At 51.5% G+C, this 27,586-nt stretch overlaps 1 protein-coding gene across 3 annotated transcripts in view; it reads left to right on the forward strand.

Moving 5' to 3' along the window:
* ASIC1 (acid sensing ion channel subunit 1) overlaps window positions 1-27,586 on the forward strand; it is a 97,699-nt gene that overhangs the window by 48,989 nt on the left and 21,124 nt on the right. Inside the window, exon 1 of one of the 3 annotated variants that reach the window (XM_065576562.1) lies at window positions 26,270-26,899. The exons of the other annotated variants lie outside the window; for them this stretch is intronic. Within the exon in view, the coding sequence (XP_065432634.1) occupies window positions 26,285-26,899 (615 nt within the window). The 5' untranslated portion in view covers window positions 26,270-26,284. Of the gene's footprint in view, window positions 1-26,269; window positions 26,900-27,586 lie in introns of those variants that run through there. 3 annotated transcript variants of the gene reach the window in all.

Genomic DNA, 27,586 nt, shown 5'->3' on the forward strand with positions numbered 1-27,586 from the left:
TGCCCAGACTGCAGCACCTTGGATCTAGCTCTAATTCCATTGAGCCAAGCCCTCACCCCTCTCGCTGCCATCCAGGATGGTGGGGGTGGGGCAGACCCCTTGCCTACTAGGGGAGGCCTGTCAGCTCGAGGCTGCCCCCATGCTCCAGGAAGTGTTCAGCTGCTGCTCACTCTGGTGTCTAGTGAGTGGACCTGTGGGAGGATCTTCCCTGCTGAGCCCAGAGGAAGGAAGCGTGGGCTGCGGCACGCTGGAGCCCAGGCAGCAGGGTGGGGAACCATTGCAAGTGGGATAGGATTCAGTAGCAGCTGAAGGCTGATGGGGACTCTGTGGGGTTGTGAAGCTCCCGTTTTTGTCTGGGAATCACTCTTAACAGTGCCAGGGACCTGGGTTGGGTTTGTATGTCTCCCCAGCATCCTGGGTTTTCCTGGGCTACCTCCCATCCAGAGACTGAGCAGGCCCCAGCCCAGCTTAGCAATAGCTTGTGAGAGCTGATAGCAGGAGACTGTGGCTGCAGAAAGAGAGAATCCAGTGGGGAGGTGGAAGGGGAGGGAGAGAGAAGCCCCAGTGGCATTATAAATAGAAGTCAGACTGGTTTTCCATGCACACATACCACGCGTGCTTTCCATGGCAGATGCCACCTGCTTGCAGCCTGGAGCTGGGCCATGAAATAGATTCTGGCCGCTCTGCAGAATTGCCTTGAAATTGTTTTCTTTTCAGCTGTGAAGTTTTCCTGGTGTCAGAGCCATGTGTCTGACCCACCGTTTTGTTTTCTGTCAGCTCTCTGGCAGGCAGGGAGGGACTGGTATAGCTAACAGATCACATTGCAGGGAGCTATTGCTCAGCCATAGCTGAGATGCAGCATCAGAGACATGCAGCAGTGGGAAGCCCCAAGTGGGCAGCGAGCGACACTGGAATGCAGGCTATGATACTGGGTGCAGGAGAGGGTGACACAGGCTGTGATACTAGGTGCAGACTGACAGACTGCGAATTACAAGGTGGGTGAGTCAATATCTCTTATTGGACCAACTTCTTTTGGTGAGAGAGCCAAGCTTTCGAGCTACACAGAGCTCTCTCACCAAGAGAAGTTGGTCCAATAAAGGATTTTACCTCACCCACCTTGTCTGTCTAATATCCTGGGACCAGCACGGCTACAACAACACTGCATGCACTGAGAGTTAGAGAAAAGTACTTACCTGGAAGCAGGTGACAGTGACTCTATTGTTAGCAACTCAGGAGAATGTTGCAAATACCTAGAAGATTATAAGGTGATAAATAACAGTCAGCATGGATTTGTCAAAAACAAATGGGCTTAAATTTCAGCAAGGGTGGTTTAGGTTGTTGGACATTAGGAAAAACTTCCTAACTGTCAGGGTGGTTAAGCACTGGAATAAATTGCCTAGGGAGGTTGTAGAATCTCCATCACTGGAGATTTTTAAGAGCAGGTTAGACAAACATCTGTCAGGGATTGTCTAGAAAATACTTAATCCTGCTGTGAGTGCAGGGAACTGGACTAGACGACCTCTTGAGGTCTCTTCCAGTCCTATAATTCTGTGGTAAAACACATCTACAAGGATAAACATTTCTAAATTAGAAGGCCCAGATATCTTGCACCCAAGATTCCCAAAAGAGTTGGCTAAGGAGAACTCTGGGCCACTGATGTTAATTTTTACTAAATTTTGGAATACCAGGGAAATTCCAGAAGAGTGCTAATGTGCCAGTATTCAAAAGGTCAAGTGAGATGACTTGGGTAACTATAGGTCAGTTAATCTGACATCATTCCCAGGCACAATAATGGAATAGTTTATATGGGATTCAATTGATAAAGAATGGGAATATGAGTAATGCCAATCAACATGGTTTAATGGAATGTAGGTCTCATCAAACAAACCTGATTTCATTCTTCGATGAGATGACAAGTTTGGTTGATAAAGGTAACTGCGTAGATGTAATGGACTTTGGTAAGGCATTTGAGTTAGTACCACACAACATTCTGATTTAAAAATTAGCAGTATACAAAATCAATAAAGCATATTAACTGTATTAAGAACTGGCTAGCCAACAGATCTCAAAAAGTGGTGTCAATAGGGACCCATTATCAAATGGGGAAGTTTGTAGTGGGATTCCTCAGTGATCAGTACTAGACTTGACATTGTTCAACTTTTTCACAGTTATCTGAAAGTTAATATAAAATCGCTACTGATAAAATTTGCAGAATTAAAAAAGATGGGCAGAGTGGTAAATAATGATGAGGACAGGGCAGTTATACAGAGTGATCAGTCACTGGGTAAGCTGGGCCCATTCAAACGAAATGAGTTTTAATACAGGCAAGTACAAAGGCATACATCTAGGAACATGGAACGCCTGCAGAATGGGGGACTGTATCCTGGAAAGCAGACACTCTGTAAATGATTTAGGGGTCATAGTTGACAAGCAGTTCAGCATGAGCTCCCAGTGCGATGCTGTGGCAAAAACAGCTAATGCAGGGGGAGTCAATAGGCAGCCCACGGGCCAAATCTGGAGTGCCAGACGCTTTTGAATGGACCCCGAAATCTTTTTATTTACTTGTTGTTTGTTGTTGGGCTTTTTATTATTTTCTCTGGAGTCTGGACCTTGACTATATCTTGACCAAGAAATTTGGACCTTGACAAAAAATAATTGATTATTCCTGAGCTAATTTCATCCTTGGATGTATAAATAGGGGAGTAGTGAGTAGAAGCAGGGAGTTGATTTTACCCCGTATATTGTATTGATCGGACCAACACTAGGATATTGTATCCAGTTCTGGTGTCCGTGTTTTAAGAAGGATATTGAAAAATTGGAGAGGATGCAAAAAAGAGCCACAAAAAATTATTCAAATGCTGGAGAAAATGCCTTACAGTGCACGACTTAAAGAGCTCAGTCTGTTTAGCTTATTAAAAAGAAGATTGAGAGGTGACTTCATAACAGTGTACCTTCACGGGAAGAAAATACCATATACTAAACTGCTCTTTAATCTACCAGAGAGAGGCTGAACAAGAACCAGGGGCTGGACGTTAAAGCTAGACAAATTCAAATTATAAATAAGGCCCAATTTTTAACGGTGATCAACATTGGAATAAACTTCCAAGGGAATGAGTAAATTCTCCATTTCTTGATTTCTTCACGCCAAGACTGGATGCCTTTCTGGAAGAGATGCCAAACAATTTATGCAACTCTGTACATGGTTAACAGTGAAATGTAATGTCCTGTGATATACAGGAAGTTAGACTAGATAATTTAATGTCCCTGTTGGCCTTAACTCTATGAATTTGTCAGTCTACTGGGTAACAGGCTGTCTGACTGGCCGGCTTTGATACTGACACTTAGGCCATATCTATACTACCAATTTGTTTTGACAAAAGTGATGTCGACATAATAAAAATTGCAATTTTGTGTTCACACTTGCTCTGTCGACAGATCACGTCCACGGTGGGAGCACCATCATCGACAGTGTGAGCAATGTACTATGGGTACCTATCACACAGTCCTTCTGTTGCTAGGTGTTGTGGGACGATGGAGTGGATTGCGGCGCAGCTTGGGACAATGCTAAATGTCCCGTGATGCATTGCTTTTTGTCCAAGCACTCCATGGGCTTCCAGCTTCCTTTCGCCACATTTTTTCAAACCCTGGCATTTTTGTGAAAAGGGATGGATCCCGCGCTGTACTCCTATGCTTTGTGAACTGTCATGAAGACATTGCGGATGGCAGTGCAGTTAATCGTGAAGTTCCTAACTGAGAAAGACTCGCAAGCACCTGACATTCTGCATGATATGGACAGGAGCAACTTTAGATTGCTTTTGGCATTCACAGAGTAGGTTCATAGGGTAGACCGTCACTTTTAGGCTCAGGAAACAAGCACTGAATGGTGGGATTGTATCATCATGCAGGTGTGGGATGATGAGCAGTGGCTACAGAACTTTTAGATGCGGAAAGCCACCTTCCTGGATCTGTGCGCGGAGCTCGCCCCAGACCTGCGGCACAAGGACACCAGAATGATAGCTGCCCTCTCGGTAGAGAAGCATGTGGCAATTGCTGTGTGGAAGCTGGTAACTCCAGACTGCTACTGGTCGGTTGCTAATCAATTTGGAGTGGGGAAATCGACCGTTGGACTGTGTTAATGCAAGTGTGCAGGGCAATAAATCACATCCTGCTATGAAGGACCATGGCTTTGGGAAATGTGCATGAAATAGTGGATGGTTTTGCAGAAATGTTTTTCTCTAACTGTGGAGGGGCGATAGATGGCACACATATTCTTATTTTGGCACCAGACCACCTTGCGACGGAGTACATTAATAGGAAGGGATACTTCTCCATGGTGTTGCAGGCACTTGTGGATCACCATGGACGTTTCACTGACATCAATGTGGGTTGGTCTGGGAAGGTGCATGACGTACGCAACATGGGCCTGTACAGAAAGCTGCAAGCAGGGACTTTCTTTCCTAACCAGAAGATTACTGTGGGGGGTGTTGAAATCCCCTTAGTGATCCTGGGGGACCCTGCATATCCCTTACAGGCGAGGCTCATGAAACCTTACATGGGACACCTGGATAGCAGTAAGGAGCGGTACAACAACAGGCTCAGTAGGTGACGGATGACAGTGGAATGTGCCTTTGGCAAAGTAAAGGTGCACTGGTGATGCCTTTATGGCATGTTGGACCTCACTGAGGATAATATTCCTATGGTCATAGCTGTGTGCTGTATGTTGCATAATCTCTGTGAAGCTAAGGGTAAAACGTTTGCTCAGGGGTGGAGTGCTGAGGCAGACGCTTTCCCGCTGATTTTGAGCAGCCAGATACGAGGGCTGTCAGAGGAGCCCAGAGGGGAGCGATTTGAATCAGGGAGGCTTTGAGGCAGCACTTTGACAATGACCACCAGTAACATATATCGCTGTCTGAGTTGCTTCAATGTTACATGACATGTAGTTTTCCTAGGGGGCAATGGTGACATTTAGGGCCTTATATTCCTGTAATAAAGTGATTAAAATGCCTGTGCATGTATCGGCAGTGCCTGCAATCTCACCTTGTAGAAAAAATATAAAGATGATTTACCATTATAAAAGTTTGCTTTTATTGCACAAGAAACAGCACACACAAACACACAGATGCTTGGTGGGAAAGGAAGAACCAGGAAAGGGAAGGCTTTCACAGCTGTGTGTAAGTCTATCTATCATTGTGAAAGTTGTCCGAGGGGGTGGAGTGAAGGGGAAACCGAGAACTCCTGGAAGTGGAAAGGAATGTGTGGGCAGAGTTGGGGGGGGGGGTAGCATGGAAAAGAGTTCTGAATATGCTGCAGTGGAGGTCGAGCACTGATCTAAGGGCCGGCTCCAGGCACCAGCTTAACAAGCAGGTGCTTGGGGCGGCCAAGGGAGAGGGGCGGCACCTGCGGAAATTCGGGGGCAGCAGGTCCCTCACTCCCTCTGGGAGCGAAGGACCTACCGCTGAACTGCCGCCGCCAATCGCGGCTTTTTTTTTTTTTTCCAAATTCCGCTGCCAATCGCAATCACGATCACAGCTTTTTTTTTTTTTTTTTTTGCTTGGGGCGGCAGAAATGCTGGACCCGGCCCTGACTGATCTGCTCAGTCTGTAGCATTATTAAGGACTTCAGCATCTGTGTTTGCTCCTCCATTACTTTAATCATCCACACAGTAGCGTCCTTAACAAACGCGTGATTCTCTTTTCTGTCCTGCTGTTCAGCTCCCCAGCATTCCTTTCGTTCCCTTTTTTCTGCATTGGAGCACTTCAGGACCTCCCGGAAAATGTCTTCTTTGCTGCGTCTTGGATGCTTTCTTATCTGGTGGAGACGCTCGGCTGGGGTGTGTTCCTGAAAGCCACATCTGGTGAAGCACAGGGGACAATGCGCAGAAGCGGGATTGTTAAATTCACACACAGCATTGAAACATTTCTGTTAAATACACCTTTTGCAAAATTGCCATCACTGTCTCACTGACCCTAGCCAGGCACGCATCTCTGCAAACACCCAAAGCATGGTGAGTGTTGGCGGGGGTGGGGGGCTCTGCACGGGGAAAAGAGCACAGACTCTTTGCGAGGGTCGTGGTGCATCATTCTAGGGAACAAATTCTAAAATCCTTTCACACTTTTCCACAGGCGGGGTAATTCTAGCAGACATCTCACTGCTAAGGGTAAGCAGGGAAATGAGGGCACATCTACTCCATGCTTGTGGCTTCCGCCCTGCACCTTATGCTGCTCACCTATGTGCTGCTTTGGTCCCTGCACAAGTGATTGCCGAATGGCGCAGGAAAGTTTCCTACAATGAGGGAAGGAACACAGCTGCTCTGCCACGGAACCTTTGGCAGAGGATTACCAAGTACCTCCAGGAAACTTTCCTGGGGATCTCTCTGAAGGATTCCCATGAGATCTCGGTGTGCATCAACACCCTGTTCTGCCGTACCGATTAGCTACACAGGGGAATGTCCACCTCACAGAAACACAACCAGCCTCCCATATTTCTATGCTCGGAACCCACCTCCGCACTACACAAGCCACAGTCACTTAACAGAAGTCTCATCTCCTGTTCTTGCTCGCCAGAGAGCGATTGCTGAGACTGGCTAGACACCTCTGGAGTGGAGAACAACTCCTGTCTGCCTGCACCACCGGACGACCCCGCCAGGAGCTGCATATCCTCATCTAACTCCACCTCTTCATCAAGAACTTCGTCTTGTGGGTTAGATCCTCTTTCCGCCACCTCCGTGCCCTCTGAAGTATCCACGGGGCTGTTGGCGATGGAGGTGGGATCGCCACTGAGGATAGCATCCAGCTCCTTATAGAACCGGCAGGTCTTAGGTGAAGCACCTGAACGACAGTTTGTCTCCCTTGCCTTATGGTAGGCCTGCCTCAGCTCCTATATCTTCACTCTGCACTGCAGCGTGTCCCGGTCATAACCCTTTTTGCACAGGCTCAAGAAATCTGCCCATAGGTATCCCAATTCCTACGGCTCAACCGCAGCTGGGACTGCACAGACTCCTCTCCCCATATACTGAGCAGATCCAACAGCTCTGCAGTGGTCCAAGCAGGAGAGCGTTTGCTGCGATAACCCACCATAGTCACCTGGGAAGATGTGATGAGACCTCTCCACACCTGAGCAAATAGGAAATGGAATTTCAAAAATTCCTGGGGCTTCTAAGGGGGAGGAGCATCTGGATGGTTGTTTACCTGGCTGCAGGGTAGTGGAGTTCAAACTGCTAACTACAGCGATCAGGATGGGCATTGTGGGACACCTCCGGGAGGCCAATTAAAGTGATGAAATGAAGCATGGTGTCTACACTCGCACTTTGTCGACAAAAATGTAGAGGAAAAAGATGTAAATCTGTCATGAGGGTGGATGTATTTTGTCCCCAAAACCGGACATTTTCCCAGACAAAAGTCGCCTCGCAGTGTGTACGCACTCACTGTTTGGGTCGACAAACAGCAGTTTTGGTGACAAAACTTGGTACTATAGACAAAGCCTTAGTCCGATCACAGCTTGCTTCACCCTGATGCCTCCTATGCTCACTGCTGTCCTGCTGAGGCCAGACTAGGTGCTGCTGCTGCCTCCCTTCTAGGGAGTTTGCTGGAGTCCTGATGTGACGCATCGCTCGTATCAGGATCAGCTCCTTTTGACTGGCTTGATTCTGTCCATAGTGGTTTTGTTCTGAACACCAGATGAGACTGAAGAAGCTGGTTTCGTATTGGGACAGCATTAGCCATGCTAGTTCCAATCTGGATTCAGTGGTGACTCTACTGGTTTTACATGAGGACTAGTTACTGTTTGCACAGGGTTTATATATTCAAATTAACTTCTTATACTGGTTCATACTGGCCTAGCTGCTGCTCAGACTGGGTTTATACTGGGCGTAGGTGCTGCTCGACTGGGATCACATTGGGGTTAATTTCTCTCTATTCTGGGATTACACTGGCACTGGCTTCCCTCCATAATGGCATTGTGCTGGCTCTGCCAGTTCTGGGACTGAAGTGCTCGGGACAGCCCCTCCCAGCCAGTAGGCCAGTGGCTGGAACTGCTGCTGCCTCTTTCTTCTCTTTATCATCCCCTTATTATTTCCTGATGTGAGTTGATTCTCGTTAAACATCACAGGGAATTTGATCCCAGGGTGTTTAACAAAGGCCCAGGGCAGAGAGTGATTTCACTCAGAAAGCTGCAGCTGGCCGATAACACAGGATTAGCGTAGCTTGGCAGGTGCGGCCCAGCGTGCAGGATAACCCTTTGCTTTTGGGGGGCTCTTGCTCATCTAAAATTGTTTGCTTGGGGCTTAGAGCTGGCAATGGGTGTCTGAGCCCCAAACCAGGATTCCTGGTGCCACATCTGGCTTCTGTCACTTTGGATGGTAAACAAAAAATCATACTGACCTTTCATGGCTCTGTTTTTGCCAGTGCTCCTGGCCTCACTAGGCAGGATGGTGTGGGTCATACGGAGAAATTCACCTCTAGGTTGCTGAGTGGGAACCAGATGGATAGCCATTGCCACCTGATGGCTTTGACCTTTTTAAAATGAGTGTGACAGGTCTCAGCCCAACTCCAGTGATGCTAATTACCCCTTGTCACCCGCCTCCACACAAAGGCCAAAGACAGCATGAGCCATGAATGTGCCCTGTAGGAGGGCTCACTTGGAAGGAAGATTGAAGCTTGCTGGCAGGACAGGTGGGGGCAGGTGCCCTTCCAGTTCACCTCCTGCCCTGAGCCATTGTGCAGTATCGTACGTGCTGCTGGACAGCGCCGTCTGTGCCTTAGCAGCGGGTGAAGCAGTCCCTGCGCTTTGGGGTGAACGGGAAATTGAGACTCTGATTGGAAGCCAATGACATGGGAGCATGGAGCCTCCTCCTAGCTTGTTTAATTTGATCTGTGTTGCTCATCTTTGATCATTTGTGACAGACCCAGACCAGTTGGGTGCAGGAGTCTGGTCCTGTTGGGATCCTGGAAGAACCTCCCCCAGCCTAAGGGGAAGAACCACAAAGTCCAGGATCTCAATTAATTACGGAGGACAACGAAAGATATAACAGGGACAGGAGTGAGGTCATAGGGCTAAACAAAGGGAACCTGACGGGGACACCAGGCAGAGAACCCCGGGCAGTGCCCACTGCTCCTCAAAGGTGTCAAGGGAGCCAGCAGACGTTGCCCAGAGGAACTCCGCCTGGATTTGTGAAGCATAAACATTTGTGTGCTGGAGGCTTTGCACAGCACAGTGCCAGGGCAAGTAGCCACAGACAGAGGCATGGCAGGGTGGGCTGGGGAGGTCTGGGAGAGTGCTCAGCAGAGCAGTGCTAGGAAAAGCAGGGAGGATTTGAAAGATTAATGGGGTTTAAATGGAAGCGTTTGGAGAGGAGATAAGGCTGTTCTGATATAAAATAATATAAAACAATGGGAGCCAAGGAGGCACCGAGTCCATAATGAAGTCCACTTAGCGCATTACTCACCATAATGTGCCTTTTATTAAAGTCTATTGCAGCAGATGTCAGGCACCATGGCTGATAACCCAGGCAAGGGCGAAACAGAGCCATGCTGAGGCTCTTTGTTAGTTGCTGGAGGCACGAGGGGGAGTTTAGAACATTACTTCCCTTTCACATGTCTGTGTGAGAGCTTGTACACTCAGGGGCTGCACCCACAGGTAGGGTGACCAGATAGCAAGTGTGAAAAATCAGGATGGGGGTGGGGGGTAATAGGAGCCAATATAGGAAAATGCCCCAAATATCGGGACTGTCCGTGGTCACCCTACCCGCAGGAGAGGGTTGGTGCCACCAAGGCCCTCATAGGGGAGGTCTGCTGAGATCCAAAGTGCAAAGGAAAGGCACAGGAATCCTGCTGTGCAGAAACGAGGCTGCAGGGGTGAAACAGGAGCTGGGCTGGAGCCAAAAAGAGAGATGGGAGCAGAGCACCTCGTTTTCTCACTCTCTCACTGCCCGATTTTTTGTTCTATATTTTTCAGTTGTATAGGCTGTCAACATCATGCAAAATCTACACTCCACGATAAAGACCAGAAGCACATTGACTGGTTTGCTCATAAGAGCTACTCCTTGCTCATGCTGCAATTTCAGATTGTAAATTATCTAGCTCAAATGGCAAAGTACAACTATACCAATTATGACAAATTCAACTATTTTACTGACCACCTTGCTGTGAAACCGTGTGAGCAGTTCAAGGCCATCACAGCTCTAGGTCAGCTCTTAGTAAGAGTCTTGTTGCAAGCCTCCCTAGATGCAGCCGACACTCAGCCTGCTCCTTCTTTATTGCTGTCGTCATGCATAGCGTATCTTTGCTATTGTCTAGCTTTTCTAGGAAGGGCCAGAATACTGAGAAGACCTTCCTTTTTATGGACTTAAGCTCTTCTCCAAGTCCACGGATGAATCTCTCCATACTTGGAACTTAGAGTTTTCAAATAAGCCCACAGACATCAACAGGAAATTGCCTTCAACTACTGGGACACATGGCAGCATGCCCAATATGCTAGGCTGCACCTTTGCTGCTTTCAGGGATGGCTCAGAACAGTTTAGACTCCAAACAAACACAGTCTAGGCAGGATGGCTTCTGTCCCTTGTTGGGTTCCGGATTTACTCAGTAGGTGGAAAGATCCTTCCAAAGAGTGTGCAGGAGTTACTTTCAGCCAACCTCCTCCAACAGTCACCATAACTTTGGCTGTATCCCTCATGGGCTGGGGAGCACATCTAGGGACACTCACCATTCCCAGCAAATGTCTACCCAAGAGTCTCATTTTCACATCAGCTTCCTGGAATTAAGAACTGGCAGGAATCCCTGTATACACTTCCCCTCCCTGCCCCCCAACATCAGGGGCCAATCCATGAAAATCAAGTCAGACAACATAACTTGCATGTTTTACATACATCATCATCAGGGGAGGGAGGGAAATCCCCATCCCTCTGTGTCAAAGCAGTGAATCTCTGGAACTGGTGTAAATCAATCCTTAACTTCTAGGCATTCAAAACACTATGGCTGACAATCTTAGCAGGCATTTCTCCCAAGATTATGAGCAGGAACTTGACCCTCGGACTCTCAAACATGTGTTTCTAATGTGGAGGTTTCCAAAAGTGGACCTCTTTGCAGCTGCCACCAGCAGAAAGTTCAAGACATTCTGCTTGAGAGCAGGTCTGGGTCATCAATCTTTGGAAATGCATTTCTCATCCCTTGGAGAAAAAGTGTTTTCTATGTGTATCAACCCATATCCTCCTGCTGCTGCAGATACTGCTCAGAAGTCACCTGAAGTGGAGCCCCCATAGGGACACTATTCAAAGAAGAAGAGGTTACTCACCTTGCACAGTAACTGGAATTCTTCGAGATGCCTCCCCCCCTTTGGGTGCTCTACTGCCTACTTTCCTTCCCCTCTGCTTTGGAGTCTCATCTTTGGGACTTCATAGTGGAGAAGGAACTGAGGACGGTGTGCCCACACATCTCTATAGAAGGAAGAGCACATGCATAGTCCAAACAGGATCTGCTACTGAAAATCCCCAATCAAAGGCACCATGTGCACCTCAAGTGGAGCACCGTAGGGGGACACATCTTGAAGAACTCCAGTTACTGCACAAGGTGAGCAACCTCTCCCTCTACATCGGACTGCCGCCTTTGTCCCCTTACTCTCTCCCTCCCTCCCTTCCCCTCTCCATCTCTCTTAAGCATCCACACTGCTGTTCCGGATTCCTTTCCTGCATGGGCTCCTTTGTCAGGGAAGTGAGTTGGAGTTGTGAGCCTGTCTGTGCCCTCAGAGTCCAGGTCCCCATCAGGTTCCAGGAACCCCAAGACCTGCAGGGCTTTCAAAGAAAGATTCCTGGGTGCCCCCAGACAGCTCTGCCTGTGGGAGTGGGGCACAGTGGGCTGGAGTGCCAGGTAGTGAAACCATCATTGTTTGGTTTTCCTGCCCTGTTAGATGGTTTATTCTCCAGAGCAGACCAGCCTGTGAGTCACATGGATTAAAAGGGACAGAGATGGGGGATTGGGGTGATAGGGGATCTGAGTGCCCCAAGGGTCAGTCCTGGGGCCAGTTTTGTTCAATATCTTCATTATTGATCTGGAGGATGGCATGGACTGCACTCTCAGCAAATTTGCAGATGACACTAAACTGGGAGGAGTGGTAGATACGCTGGAAGGTAGGGATAGGATACAGAGGGACCTAGACAGATTAGAGGACTGGGCCAAAAGAAATCTGATAGGTTCAACAAGGACAAGATGAGGGCAGGGAGATAGGGGTGATGGGGGGGTGAGATGTAGGGGGGCGGGACAGGCTGGAAGGATTGGGATGATATTGGGGAATATGACAGTGTGGGAGCAGAGCAGAACAGATTTGGATGGGACAGGACAGATCCGAGCTGGGAAGAATGGAGTGGGACAGAACAGGACAGGGTCAAGTGGAGTGGGAGACAGGATAGATGGGGAGACAGGGTGGGCTGGCATGTCCTTCTGATTGACTCTCCAATGCAACCATTCACCTCCGCTTTGACCTTATTAAGCTGTTCCAGCTGCTGGGATCGGAGATGCTCATTGGGGCTCATCCAGACATCAAAGTAGTGCAGGGGGCTCCACCGGGGACACATGGGGCAGAGGCCATAAAGGGAAACCACTTCCACACCTACTGTCATGGGACAGGTCCCTGGTACTTTACAGCCCTGTCATTCCCCTCCGCCTGGGGTTGCCTTGCTCCTCCCCCTCCCAGGGGCCTCATTGCTCCCATAGCCCCTCCCCTCCAGGGATTTCTGCTGAGGCCACAGCCCTGGGTCTTCTCAACACCCTTCTCTTTAGGCCCCAGTGCTGCCCAGACCCATCTCCCTTCCTCTCCCTCTGTCTCCCAAAGGCTCCATGGGGTGAGATCTGGGGAACATCTGTCTAGGGTGACCAGACAGCAAATGTGAAAAATCGGTATGGGGGTGGGGGGTAATAGGCACCTATATAAGAAAAAGATCCAAAAATCGGGACTGTCCCTATAAAATCAGGACATCTGGTCACCCTACATCTGTCCCAGGGTGACTATGCCTGCTTCATGCTCACTGCTCCCAGCAGCTCTGACCCTGTCTAGTCTCTCTTGATAATCCTGGAATTGCCTTCCTGCCTGGTTCAGGGAGAGGTATCAGGCCAGGACCCATCACTGTTCCCAGGGTCACCCAGAGTGGTTTGGAGAATCTCCAGCTCCCCCCCAAGCAGTGAGAATGTCCCTGGGGAGAGTGGGCACGTGGTGCTGGTGGCAGCATGGTGAACTTTGTGCAGCATTTGGCATTTCAAGCTCTGGGACTGAAGGATAAAAACAGCTCCTTTGATAGCACATTGGGTCTGTGACTCCTCTAGTGTGAAGCTGGTAAATTCTAGCAACTGACCTCACTGAGCCACAGGTAAATTCTGCCAGGCAGCACAGCAGGACAAGAACCCAGAGGCCTGACTTGCGGCTGGCAGCACACTCCCTCCCGTAGATGAGGATGGAACCTTGATTTCCAGTTCCTCTCTGGCTCTGATCCACAGGCAACACTCTATGCCATCACTAGGAAGAGAATCTAGGAGGCCTGACTCCCATTCACCTACTCTATCAACTCCCTCTTCCCACAGCTCCCAGCCCCCTGCTCTAACAGCTAGACAGCACTGCTTCCCACAAGGGAATGGGCATAGCTGTTCCCAGCCCCATGTGATTCCCACACATAGACCCGACTCAGCATCTCATCCACAGGGCACAGGCTAACGCCAAGGGCAGGGTGTTGGGTGCACATATACCTGGAGGTGGGCTGGGGTCCAGAGGAAGAGCAGGGTTTTCTTCACAGCTGAAGCTCTGGGGAAATGAAAGGGGAGTATAGGCACATAATGCATCACTGCCAGATGCTGTTCCCCACCAGGCACTCCACAAATTCTGTTCGTGAGAGTGGACCGGTGCTCAGCATGATCTCCTCAAAGTCGTATTAGGTCCCACAACAGCCAGGGAGCTTGCAGCTCAGGCCCAGCTGCTCTTAGCTGTTTGCATGGGGCTTTGGGGCTGCTGCAGCTCCAATGGTGTGTAATGTCAGGTGCTGTCCTGAGCCATCCTGCTGCACCTATGGCCACAGAATGAGTCAAGGACAGTGGAACTGCCTGGCCCAGCACTTCCTGCTCCACACGCATTAAAAGAGCCTTAGCTACAACCATATGCTCTTCATCTCTCCCCTTCTACATTCCCCATCTCTCCTGCCACATCCCCTATGTCTCCGCCTCTGCAATCCCAGTCTGTGTCCCCACCATGCTCTGCATCTTTTCCCCTGCACTCCCTCTCTCCCCCAGGTGTCTTTCCTTATCTCATCTGATTAGTCAGGCTGAAGAATGGAAATACAGAGGCTGTGGGCATTGGATGGATTTCTGCTTTTCCTAGGGCTGCAGGATCTTTTTTTGTGCTCAGACGCTGAGGGTCCCAGAACTGCAGGGTAGCACCATATGATAAGGCTCTCTTAGCTGTCCGTATAGTCCAGAGCTGTTCCGGGGTCTCAAGGCTCCTGCAGGTACCTTCCCCAGGCCATGAACATGAAGGTTTTGCTGGCTTTCTTGCTTCCCCCTTTACCAGACACTGTGAATAATTGCAAAATTGTGCTAAAAAATTTATTCTTAACACTTCTCAGTGGAATGGTGAGCGGCTCAGAGTGTCTGCAAAGTTAGGGTGCAAGTGCCTGGGACCATGGCTGTGTCCAGGTAACTCCAGCTCACCAGCTAAATCCATCCATGAAGGGATGAGGGGTGGGGCAGCCCCTAGGGTTTGATTACTATGGAGGCTGGGGCTAGCTGCCCCCAGGGTGTTATGGGCTGGAGGCCAGGAAAGACTGTCTAGGTTATTATGGGATGGAGGCTGGGGTTACCCCTGTTGTACAGTTCATTTAGTGCTCCCCCCCCACACACACACAAATTCTTCCACCCCACCCCCATCCACTGTCTTTTTTGGGCTTGCTGACCTCTCCCTTGGGGATTTCCCATCCATCCGCATAGCTCTCCTGCACACTAGGATTAACCTCACCAGCCCCGATTTAGGGTGTCAGGGGTGAGGGAAGCTATTTCTACCCTAACTGTGGTGCATGAACCTCCCTGTTGGATTCCCCTAGGTCCCAGAGCCCATGGGGACAAGGTGTGGAGGGAAAGGGAGAGGGTGAATCATACATGGGCAAAAACTTTCTTTAATCATCAATTTTTCTGCATTAGAATGTGACATGCTAATCCGCTGTGACGCATCTAATCTCGGGGATAAAGAGCCGGATAACACAAGCCACACTCAGCTCGGCCAGTGAAGGGAACATATGCAAGGTGGCAGGCTCTGATAAGAGGGAGCCTGGAGCTGGGAAGGTGAGGTGTAGGTGGCAAGAGAAGATTAGTCCAGGCATTGATCAGAGCTGCGTGGGTGATCCCGCCTTGCCCCCACATCCCCAAGCTGGCGTTAGAGGGCGAGTCAGGGAGCAGCATCCCTGCAGCTTTGATGGGAGGGAGGGAGGGAGGGGGCAGGAATGTGCTAGAGCAGCTCTGCATTTGTGCTAGGACGTATCCTTGACTTGAGTTCTGGGCTCACACCATCCTGGGAACAGAAGGGCTTCCATTCCCTGTATGGATCTGGGGTTCCCCCTGCTGTGTATTATTGTTCCAGCTCTGAACCCCAGTTATACCCTAGAGGCGCCATGCTCTAGATTTAAACCTGATCTGTATAGGGAGTTATGGACCGCACTCCCAACATGCCATGGTTTGACCCCCTGGTCTGAACGGGAGATCACTTAACTCACCTGCAGTCCAGTTGTGCGGAGCTGCCCCAGCTGTCAGATGTGGGAAGGAGACTATGTCAGTTGGCCTCCCCATGCTATGTCCTCCCAGCATGCACCCCAGAGAGGTCTCTGCTGTCAGGGGATGTGATGGTTTGACTAGAGTGTGGAACCGCTGCTGGGAAGCACAAGCATGGTGAGCTAGGCATGCGGATGAGCAAGAGCAACTCTCACCAGGCTCACTGAGGGGATGAGAGATATTTTGTGTGTGAGAGTGAGTGAGAAAGAGAGAGAACAAGTGCTGGACTCTTTGTTCAGTTTCTCAGACAGCCCCAAGTGAAATGATGAACTGGGGTGGGACATCCACTCACTTTCTAGCTGAGCAGCCCCTGCTGCCCCACTGGGCATTCCCATCTCTCACCCAGGCACCAGCATCCTTGGGCTGCAGCATTAGCAAAGCAGCTTCCAGGGGTGCAGCTGGGGCCAACTGTCATGAGCTGGTTTTTTTCTCAGAGGTGCTGACGGTGGGCACTGGGATGCAGCTTCTTGGGTCAGGCAGGGGGCACCTGTCTGGCTTACAAACTGGCCGTCGAACTTTTCCCCCTTGGGGTGCAAGTTTAAATTCAGGTAACTAGTGCCCAAAGCCATTTGGTGGTGTGAAATGAGTGAGCCGTTCTCAGCCCAGTTCCTAGGACATGGGTTTCCATGTGTCTTCTCATTAGCCAAGGACTGAACAGAGACTGAATTCCCCGCCTGTCCCAAGGCAGGGAAGGGGGTCTAGTATAATTTCACTGTACAGTCCAGGAGTGTGTCCTGTCTCTCACTGTGGGCAGATACTTTTACTCTTCAGAGTCACTCATTTCCCTCCTAATCCCAGCATGGGGAGCACGAGGTGTGAGGGGTCCAACCTGACATGGGGCTAACCGACCAAAGAGGTCTTGGCAGTAGTAGAGGGACAGTAGCTTCCCTCCATCCTTCCCTCCACCTTTAACTCCATGGCTGGGATCTGACACAGGGATTCCCACTAGTTTCTTAAGTGTGCGTCTTGTGTGTGTCAGCCCAGCACTCTGTTCTGCCAGCCTGAGGGGCACAACCGAACCCCTGCCCAGCAGACCCCTCTCCCGGCAGACAGAAGTGAGGTGCTGCCATCCTGTGGCCTCCAGAGGAACAGGTACCCAATGGGAGGAAGTCCAGAAGAAGGAGGTTAGTGGAGCAGCCACAGGCCCCTTAATCTGTGCTGAGCTGTGACCTTCAGACCTGGAGCTGAACTCACCCAGAAGCCAGGGCAGGATCGGGAGGTTGGACCTGAGCACACTGCACCCTCAGGAGGGATCAGGCAGGACTTGTCTCAGAGGGCTATGAAGAGGATTCTGAATTGAGGCTACTGGACACAGACAGGCCCTGTGGATCTCCCATGCTCTGACTCACCAGCTGCTGCTGCCAAGGCGGTCACAGCCTATCAGCATGGAAGGGGCTCCTGGCAGCACTGCACTAGCCCCTCCCTAGTCGGGACAGAAAATAACCGTGGGCTGGGAGGACCCTAGTGCCTGGAAAGCTAGCGGCTCTGGCTCCTCCCCAGATCCCCGCTCCAGACCTGACCAAGTAGGCTGTGGGGGATCAGACAAGGGCCTGTCCAGTATTCCGTCCCTGACAGTGGCCAGCACCAGATGTTTCAGAGGAAAATGTAAGGAACCCCCTCATGGAGAATTATAACCTGCCCTAGACAGTGGAGGGAATTCACCTCCAGCCCTGTATGGCTGTTGGTGGCCCTATACACTGCTGGAGAAAGGTCCCTTGTCTAATCTCCCCATCCTTTCTGCAGGGGGTGACCAGAACTGAACACAATATTCTGATGAGGGGGCACCATTGCATTCTCCAATGGCAGCTAGATATGCTCCGCATCATCCCCATCTCATTCCTTAAAACAGCCCAATGTTTGGTTTGCTTTCCTGACTGCAAGTGTTGTCTGGGGAGGGAAGGGCTCCCTTCAGGGACAAACTTAGTGGATTTTGAAAGCATCTATAAAATCTGGGGACAGGAACAACTTGTTCCTTTCCCCTCCCTGTCAGGCTGTTTACAGGAAAATGAAGTAAGTGTCTCCAGAGTAACTTTCATGTGACATGTCAGGTACTGGGCTCCACGTGATGTGTTGAATTGGGTACTGGTCTCTGTGTGACGTATCGTGTCGTGTCATGTCCATGTGATGTGTCAAGTACTGGGCTCCGTGTGACATGTCGAGTCAGGTACTGGGCTCCATGTGACGTGTTGAATAGGGTATTGGGCTCCATGTAACATTTTGGTTACTGGGTTTCATGTGATGTGTTGTGTTGGATACTGGGCTCCATGTGTCATGGCAGGAACTGGGGTCTGTGCAACATGTCATCTCTGGTACTGGGCTCCATGCCGTGTGTCATGTGTGGTACTGGGCTCTGTGTGGCATGACATATCGGGCACCAGGCTCTGAGTTTGGCAGGTCTTAAGCATATAATAAGTCATAACAACAATAAATTACATTGTAGGACCTTTCACCCCAAAGAAGTATCTAATCTATCTATCTATCTATCTATCTATCTAATCTTGAACAGTGTGTGTGTGTGTGTGTGTGTGTGTTAAAAAATATATACATAAATGCGACTGTATATTTACATACATGCAGTCAGGAACTGTTGCAGCCACCTCTGGTTTGGAGCATATTGGCTGTTTCACAGCCTCACAGCAGTTTTAGGATGGGACATGAAAGAGAATCTCAGATCTGCCTGACATTGATGTTGGGGAGTCTACGGAGGGCAAATGTAATTGCCAGTGCTGGCATATAACCAGTGTCTCCCCAGCCCCTGGGGTTAGGGTCAGATCAGGGGTCTCAGGACAGGGGAGCTGTCTCGGTCTAGGGATAATGGAGCCTGGCGTGTTCTGGTGTGTGCCTCTTCCCCTTCCCTGCACCCTGGGGCTGTCCTTCTAATGCACACTCCAGGCTGTTCTCTGCTAGAGCCCAGGGTGGTGTGGCAGAGACCCCCTGAGAAGGCAGGACTCCATCGACTCCTCGTGTCATCGTGCTGCTCCATCAGATATTCATTCCCTGGATTCCACTCCTGATTACTCTGGACAGCTGTTCACTTGAATCCTGATCGATTCCAGCTCCTCGGGGGATGAGAGAGACCAGCTGCTCCACACAACCGATTACACTGGGAGCAAACTCAGAGCATGCAGGGACCAGAGGCTGAACCCTCATACCCCATTACTGCTTATTCTGGCCAGGAAACAGCCCTTCTCCCATCAGCCCCCACCTGGAGCAGAATACAGGGAAAGCAGAAGTCTGGGAGCCAGGACTCCTGTGTTCTCTATCCAACTTTGGGAGGACAGTGGGGTCTAATGATTAAAACAGGAGCCTGGGAGCCAGCACTCTTGGGTCCTCATTCCAAATCAGCTGCTGACTCTCTGTGTAACCTTGGGCAAATCACTGCCTGCCCTTGTGCCTCAGTTTCCTCCAATTGAGTGAGTGGCGTTGTGATCCCTGGGCACACGGGGAAAGGTTGCAGCGCTGCTCAGGTTTGGCTTGTGGTCCTCCATCACATTAGAAGGGCCACAGGGCCAAACCTAAGTGGGCATACTGGGCAGTGGGGTGGCCAGCGCTGCCCCTCCTTGCTACTGGCATGGGACCAACTCCTGCACCAGGACCTGGTCTGGCCTCTCCCCCTTCCCAACAGCCTGTCTCTCCTCTCAGGAAAGGGGATGACATTGCACCTGGAGGGGGCAGGCTGCAAGGTGGGGTTGAGTGTGCCATGGACTCAGCAGAAGAGGCAGTGGGGCCAGCAGCTGCAGCAGGGATTGGAGCTGCGTACCCTGGGGGAAATGTCTGGGGGCACCCCTGGACAAGTGTGGCAGATAAGGAACCGCAGCATTGGGGAGGTTTCCCTAGGCAAACATAGCTGGTTTGGTGCCCCAGTGCCCGGCCTGTTCTGCACAGAGCAGAGTGTATTAGGTCTAGGTGGCTCCAGAGCCCTGCTCTCCTCCCAGTCTCTCCCATCACTCACTCCTTGAGGGCTTGTTTCCTGTTCAGTCTCCCAGCAAGGCTGTGCATGAATTGAGCAGCTGCTGGTAGTTACCTTCCCATACTCCAACCCGGAGGGGAGAGAAACATCTTATTAACTCATGTTACTGATGCTCTCAGCTGCAGGGGGATGGAGCCCAGCAGCTGGTGACATGATAGCAACAGGGCCATGTCAGAGCTGGGGCCAGGCAAAGTTCTCGGTGGCTCTTGATCGTCATCGTGCTGGCAAAGAAGACAAAGCTGGCCCATGACCAGAGCCACTCCAAGTCCTGGAGGGAGACATCGTGACTGAAATCCCAGCTAGCTTGAGGAGGGGCCCGGCAGAGATGCAGGCCTGGCATGGACAGGAGAAGGGACCAAGATTCTCTTTCTAGGTGTGGGGCCTCTATGTCCCCTAATAACAAAAGTCTTTGCAATTCTTTACTCACCTCTGTCACATATACAGGGGAAACTGAGGCACGGAGAGACTAAGGGACTTGCCCAGGATCACACAGGGAATCTGTAGCAAAGCAAATAATTGAACCCAGATCTCCTGAGCCCCAGACTAGTGCTGCAACCACTGGACCATCCTCCCTCCTTGGGGCAGATAGTGGCTGGGTTAAGGAGGTGCCGTGGAGATTCATGAGCTCGATCCAGCTCCTTGCTGGCTGCTCAGTGACAAGCAATGAAAGTGCGTGCAGGTCATTGGAGCTCTTCACCTGAGGCTACTTCAGCCATGGATCCAGGCTCCCTTCCATCCTGGGGACTCCAGGCCCTCAGATTCTTCCCACCCACCCAGGGGGACTCCAGGCCCCTTCCATCTGCCACCTTCCCTGGGGACTCTTGGTCCCAGGCTTCTCCCATCCACCCTGGGGACTCTAAGAAAGCCTGCAGGCTTCTCACCCCCCCAGGACTCACCCAAGGCTCTGAGAACTGGAAGTCTGTTGATAAAGGCAGGGATTCAGCCTTTTCAAGCTGAAGTTGAGGTACAAAAGCCTCCTCTGGCTCCCACACTTTGCTGCTTCTCTCCTGTCCCATCAGCTCCTGGAGCCTTTCCGAACCAGCATCCGCTCTGCGTATTCCTAAGCAGCAGTTGTCCTTGTACCGAGCTGGCCTGCTTCTTTCCTGGCCCCAAAGGACCCACAGGGGGCTGGCTCAGTGATTCCCCTGATATGCCTCCTCCCCCCGCTCCCGCAGGGCACTGGCTCAGTGATCTGCACCTTGGAATGGAAGTGGCTCTAGAGGTGCAGACGCTGGCGCTTGGCTGGCACAAGCACTGGCTGGTGCAGCACCCAAGTTCTGCACTGGTTCTGTTTCCATGTCTATTTTTAACACCTCCCACATGCCTCTACCCCTCCCCAAATGCCTTACCTGAAAAAGGGTAAAAATAATTCCTGATAAGGGAAGAGTTGGAAGGATCCAGAGATCCAGGCTTCTGCAGCTTAACTTAGGAACTCAGACACACGTGCAGCCCAAGGCTCATGGATAACACAGACTCGGGTTTGCAGCAACACCCTCCCTGCTGCAGGCTATGCAACTCTTGCTACACAGGCCCTAGTAATTACCTGCTGCGCCACGTTGTACAGCACATGTGCACGTGCCCAGAACACCCAGGCAGAAATAGTGTAACGCAGCACATAGTAGATAATGGTATTGTCAGTGAACTGGTCTGGGGCGTGTGATTCAAGACAAGGATTCATGGGTCTTTAGATCTGGGCTGCGGCCCAGTGTGTGGATGTGGGCGGCAGCCTGGCATCATTTAGTTCCTGGCAAACGCATAGCTGAAAGAGGCCTTGGAGTGGTTAGTTCAAGACAGAGCGCCTCACTGAGGGCCCAATTCTGTGTGGCAGCCAGAGCCCTCCACTGCCTTCTGCATGGGAGTCAAGGGTGCTCAGTACACCACAGAGCCAGGCCTCACAAGGTGTCTACACTTCAATAAAATGCACAGCTGGCCCCTGTCAGCTGATGTGGGCTGCGGGGCTCTACAATTACAATGTGGACGTTCCGGCTTGGGGCCCAGAGCCGGGCTCCAGCCCAGTCCGAATGTCTATATTGCACCTTTGTAGCCCATGAGCCCAGTCAGCTGGTGCAGGCCAGCCAGGGGCGTTTGCACTCAGTGTAGATACATTCAGTGAGGAGCTGCAATGGACACACTCTGCACCTAGCTTCGTCAGGAGTCACCCAAGAGACAGATGCTGTTGAAGTGTCGTCTCCCAGCTGACAAGTTGCGCCAAGGTTAATGCAGGAGCTGACATTGCTCCCACCCCACCTGGAATGGGGACACTAATTAGGCAAGGGGGCACAAGCCCTGCCCTGCTGCTCTGCCTGGCTCGTTAGTGCTAAGAGCTTTTAATTGCTGGAACCTGCCTTCAGAATATTTCTGCCATAAAGCCTGGCTAAGGTTTCAAGGGTCACCTTAGTGCTGCAGGCACTCGCCTTCCTGCTCGGCTTAGGTGTCAGCACTCCTCTTGTCTGGGGTAACCTGAGCCTAAGCGCTAAGTGAGCAAAGGGAGGGCAAGGGGATGGAGAAGGGTTAAAGAATAAATCAAGGAGTGTCAGGGGTGGGCCATGAAACCTGCCTCTCTCAGAGCAGCTTTTAGTAGACAGTGGAAGCTCTATGCAGAGTCTGAGGGACTTGACTCACTGGGGCAAAGTCGTCAGTGAGGTTACCCTGGGGTGAACTGGGCCTGTTGGGACTCGCAGAAGAAGGTCGCTCACTCCCCTGCAGCGCCCAGTGGAATCAGTGGGGTGGGGGTGGCATTTGCCAGAGGAGAATTTGGCACATTGTGCTGGGATTGTGCCCAGTGCTTGAAAGGCATAGGACTGGGGACTGTTTGGGCTGAGCTACCTGCAGGACCAGTGACCGCCTTCTCTCTCTCCCTCCCTCCCTCCGTGAGCAGAAGGGGGGTGGGGGCAGTAACTCCAGCGCTGCACAAGGAAGCAGTAAATCTCCGTGAGTTGTTTAAGCTGAGTAGAAAGTCTGGTTTCTGGCTCCCACTGATGATGGAGTGCTTTCATTACAGCGTTGGCTCTTCCAGTCCTCTTAAGGGAGTCCTCCTTTCAATTATTTACAAGAAGAAGTATTAAATCCCCACCCCTGCCCTGTCTGCAGGTGTTGGATTGTTCCATCCTCTGCAGCACTCCTCCAACAGGCCTTTAAGGTGCTGTCCTGCTAAGGCATCAGTGTCTCACTGTAATGAGCTCAGTGCTTTGAGCAAGGCATGGCTGCTAGATAAAGAACATGCCCCACCCCCTGAGCAGACACCTACCTTTGGCATGGTAAAGCCCTTATCTCTGGTACTTACTAAGCCCTGATTACTGTGGTGTCCAAGTGCTGCACAGTCTGTAACAGATTTATTCTCATGCTCCCTGGGGAGGCAAAGTAAGGCTATGGTACAGCTAGGGGAGTGGGGCACAGAGAGTCTATGGCAGAGCTGGGAATTGAACTTGGGTCTTCCTGGCCAATGCTGTCATCACTGAGCCATCCTTTCTCCCCCCAACATGTGCATACCACCACGACCCCCAGGCCACAGTCCCAGGCTGGTAAGGAAAGGGAATGGGTTGCTAGTACCTCCTTTCCCATCTCTACGCCGTGGCAGCTATGCTTTGAGGGGAGGAATCCTGTCCTTGGGAGTGGGGCAAACTGGAACGGGAAAAGACTGTCTAGAAAGGAGTACGGCAGAAAGGGATCTAGGGGTTATAGTGGACCACAAGCTAAATATGAGTCAACAGTGTGATGCTGTTGCAAAAAAAGCAAACATGATTCTGGGATGCATTAACAGGTGTGTTGTGAGCAAGACACGAGAAGTCATTCTTCCGCTCTACTCTGCTCTGGTTAGGCCTCAGCTGGAGTATTGTGTCCAGTTCTGGGCGCCGCATTTTAAAAAAGATGTGGAGAAATTGGAAAGGGTCCAAAGAAGAGCAACAAGAATGATTAAAGGTCTTGAGAACATGACCTATGAAGGAAGGCTGAAAGAATTGGGTTTGTTTAGTTTGGAAAAGAGAAGACTGAGAGGGGACATGATAGCAGTTTTCAGGTATCTAAAAGGGTGTCATAAGGAGGAGGGAGAGAACTTGTTCACCTTAGCCTGTAAGGATAGAACCAGAAACAATGGGTTTAAACTGCAGCAAGGGAGGTCTAGGTTGGACATTAGGAAAAAGTTCCTAACTGTCAGGGTGGTTAAACACTGGAACAAATTGCCTAGGGAGGTTGTGGAATCTCCATCTCTGGAGATATTTAAGAGTAGGTTAGATAAATGTCTATCAGGGATGGTCTAGACAGTATTTGGTCCTGCCATGCGGGCAGGGGACTGGACTCGATGACCTCTCGAGGTCCCTTCCAGTCCTATAATCTATGAATCTATGAATCTATGAATCTATGGAACCTGGCTCAAAGCTACTCAGAGGACCATGCCCAGCCAGTCTGGATCCCCCCTATCTCCCCCTGCTGACCCCCTCTAGCACTGCCAGTGCCTGGTTAGGTCATCCCCAGGTAGGGCCTCCCCATGAGCAGTGGCTGCTGAACTGGCTCCAGCAATGGTGCAACCTGCTCAGGGTAAACCGGACACAAGGGGGAATCCCCTCCACATGCATCACTGAACAATGGGGAATCCTCACACCCATCACTGAGAACAGGGGAGATGTCGAGTGCTGCGCTCTCTTGAGAGTCTGGCCCTAGGCTAGTCCACGGCAGAGCTGAGCTCTAGCCCAGCTCCCCCAACTCCCACCTTAATGTTCTACGTGTCACCGTTGGGGAAAGTAAGGCACAGAAGGAGACTTCTCTTTTCATAGACAGTGCTTGAGGGTGCAGCCCCACATTCCCCTTGGCTGAGACGAGCCCTCTCTTTGGCCCAGCTCAGAGAATGGCAGCACTGACCAGGTGCGTGTTCAGGTTATACCAGAGCCAAGGCTTTCGTCGCCATTTTCCCCCTTGCCCCGGGGCTGGAGTTGAAAGCAGGACTGCATTTCCAGGTGCAGGCCTCCCAGGGGATGTGCTGAGGACTTGACCCTCTTACCCAGATGCTAAGGAGGGGAGGCAGCCCACAAGCAGTGAAGCCAGAGGGATGAGCTGTGTCCACTTTATGCTGAGTTGGCATCACCCAAACGGCCAGTTTCCCGGCCTGCTCGCTCAGGCCTGCAAGTGCTGCCTATTTAAACATTTCCCGTCCCTCTTGGGTTAGGAAGCAGCAACTGCGGTGCAAGAAATGGGCTGGAAATTACTCTGTGGCCACATCAGACTCCCCTTCTAATGGTCTGAGTGCAGGGAAGGCAAACCACCGGTGAGGCTCTGCATGGGGGGAGGCACTGCCATGAGGTAGGTTGCAGATCAGAATAAAAGGAGCTTCTTTCTCAACTGGGCTATTGCAGCTTCCCTGGTGCCAGCTCTCCAGGCCCTGCTGCCACCCACTTACAGCACAAGCACCTCAGTCCTAGCAGCTCCAGCACTTTCTTCCCCATTCGTTTTAGGATCCACTTTAAAATTGCCCTCCAAGACTCATGCCAGCTGCCCCCTCGGCTCACCTAACAGCATCTTCCTGCCCCACACCCTGAGACTGTAGCAGATTTGGGAAGCCCCTGTACACAGGGAAGGTCCAGGGCATGGTTGAAATGGTCTGTGTCCTGCAAGGGCAGCAGAAATCCAGCTTCCCAGCACAAGGCTCCAACTTGATCGGTTTATGGCCAGAGGATTCTCTGCGGTATGAACCCCACACACTGTGGTTTGGGGTCTCTGGGTCCCGTATTCTCTCTGGCTCTGGACACTTTTTGATAAACAGTTGTGAGGTGTTAGAACAGGCTGAGACATGGTGAGTTCGGGAAACAACCTGCCACTGGGAAGACGGGGCCTGGGTGCATCGGGCCCTCAGGGGCTGCCAGGCTGGACTGTGTCCCTCCCCCCAGCCCTCATCACCTCCTCCACCGGCTCCGAGGATAGGGAATGCTGATCAATTATTCAGCAGGCCCGGTCTCTGCTGGCCGGGCTGCTTGCAGCACTGGGCTGTAGGCTCTGCGCTCACACACACGCGTACGATCGTCCGGAGCGCGCAGCCACACAGGAGTGCTGCAACTCGGCTCAGAGCTCAGCGGGTTGGGAGCTCCCAACTTGTTAGCAAATTGAGCAGCGAAGCTTTTGGAGCCAGCAACACTTTTTTTCTTTGCCCTGCCAGCCACAATCCGGACCAGGCTCCTTGTTGGGCTGGGTGGGAGCCCTGCAGAACTCCTGCTCACTCATCTGCCTCCCATCCCCTTCTCTCTCGCTCCTCCGATAATGCCTCATTTGTCCCTTTCTCTCCTCCAGTCTCTGCTCTCTTCCCTTTTTCTCTCTGTGTCTCCACTTCTCCCTCTGCCACCCCCTGTCTCCATCTGGTCACTCTAATTTCCTCTCCCTCTCCCCCTCTCCTCCCTAGCTTTTTTCCTCAACTTTCCTCTCCCTCTGTCCTCCCTAGCTCGCTCTCCCTCCTTTGTCCCTCAAGAGGGTCAGACCAAAGCCTTTGAGGATCCCCTGGGCAGCAGCAGAACAAGGAGGGGTAGGACCCCCCTCCTGCAGGATGCCCATCCAGATATTCTGCACCATCTCCTTCTCCAGTGAGGAGGGCCGTGGAGACAACGGGACCATGGGGAGAGGAGAAGACAGCGTGGACGAGTTCCTTTACGGTCAGGAGGAGGATGAAGAGGAGGAGGAGAGGACGGCCACTGACCTTGTGGCTTTTGCCAGCAGCTGCACGCTGCACGGAGCCAGCCACATCTTCACGGAGGGCGGCTTCAAGGTGCGGCAGATGCTCTGGGCACTGGCCTTCCTGCTCTCCCTCTCCATGTTCCTCTACCAGGTGGCTGACCGCATCATCTCCTACCTGGAGTACCACCATGTCACGCTGCTGGATGAGCAGAATAGCCCTGAGATGACCTTTCCAGCCATCACCTTCTGCAATATCAACCTCCTGCGGATTTCACAGCTCAGCCAGGAGGACCTGCTCTACATTGCACGCCTGATGTCTGTGAACTTGACAGAGCCAGGCTTCCCCCTGGCCCAGCTCAGTCCCGAGACCTTTGAGCAGCCCCTGAACATGTACAACTTCTACAACCGCACTTGCCACCAGCTGGAGGACATGCTGCTGAGCTGCAGCTACCAAGGGGCTGAGTGTGGGCCAGAGGACTTCTCCGTGGTGAGTAAGCCCCACTCCTGCCAGGAGCTTTTGTCCCCCTCAGTAATGTGGGGAAGGATAAACCCAGCAGGAAGCCAAGGGGTCCCTCATAGACATAGATTATCGGGGTTGGAAGGGACCTCAGGAGGTCCTCTAGTCCAACCCCCTGCTTAAAGCAGGACCAATCCCCAGACAGATTTTTGCCCCCAATCCCTAAATGGCCCCCTCAAGGATTGAACTCACAACTCTGGGTTTAGCAGGTCAATGCTTAAACCACTGAGCTATCCCTCCCCCTATAGCTGGGCAGCTTGGTCCCACAGCTGGTCTCTGTCCTTGGGCCCGTCCTGGCTAGCCTGTTGGTCTCTCAGCTGTGCCAGTACGGCAGGGTCCACGTGGTGATAACAGCACTGGGCACTGTTACCATGGGCACAGACCAGGCCATTCTGGGGCAAGGCAGTGCCATTGGGCTCCAGCAGGAACCTTGCCACCTGGGGAACCTGAGCAGACACAGGGATCTGGCTGAGTGGTGTTTGCAGAATGGTGATTGGGACCCACTATGTTTATAGGGCTCAAATATCCCAAGCTTGCTCTTTGCTTAATTTCCACCATTAAGGAGCTCATGCACCACGCGGAGACCTGGTTCTCAGTGCTTGTGGCCCCATAAATGGCTCTCTGCAATGTAGAGGACTGTTACAGCTGTTTTGCTCT

The sequence above is a fragment of the Chrysemys picta genome, chromosome 22, assembly GCF_011386835.1.
Source record: "Chrysemys picta bellii isolate R12L10 chromosome 22, ASM1138683v2, whole genome shotgun sequence".
Classification (NCBI taxonomy): domain Eukaryota; kingdom Metazoa; phylum Chordata; order Testudines; family Emydidae; genus Chrysemys; species Chrysemys picta.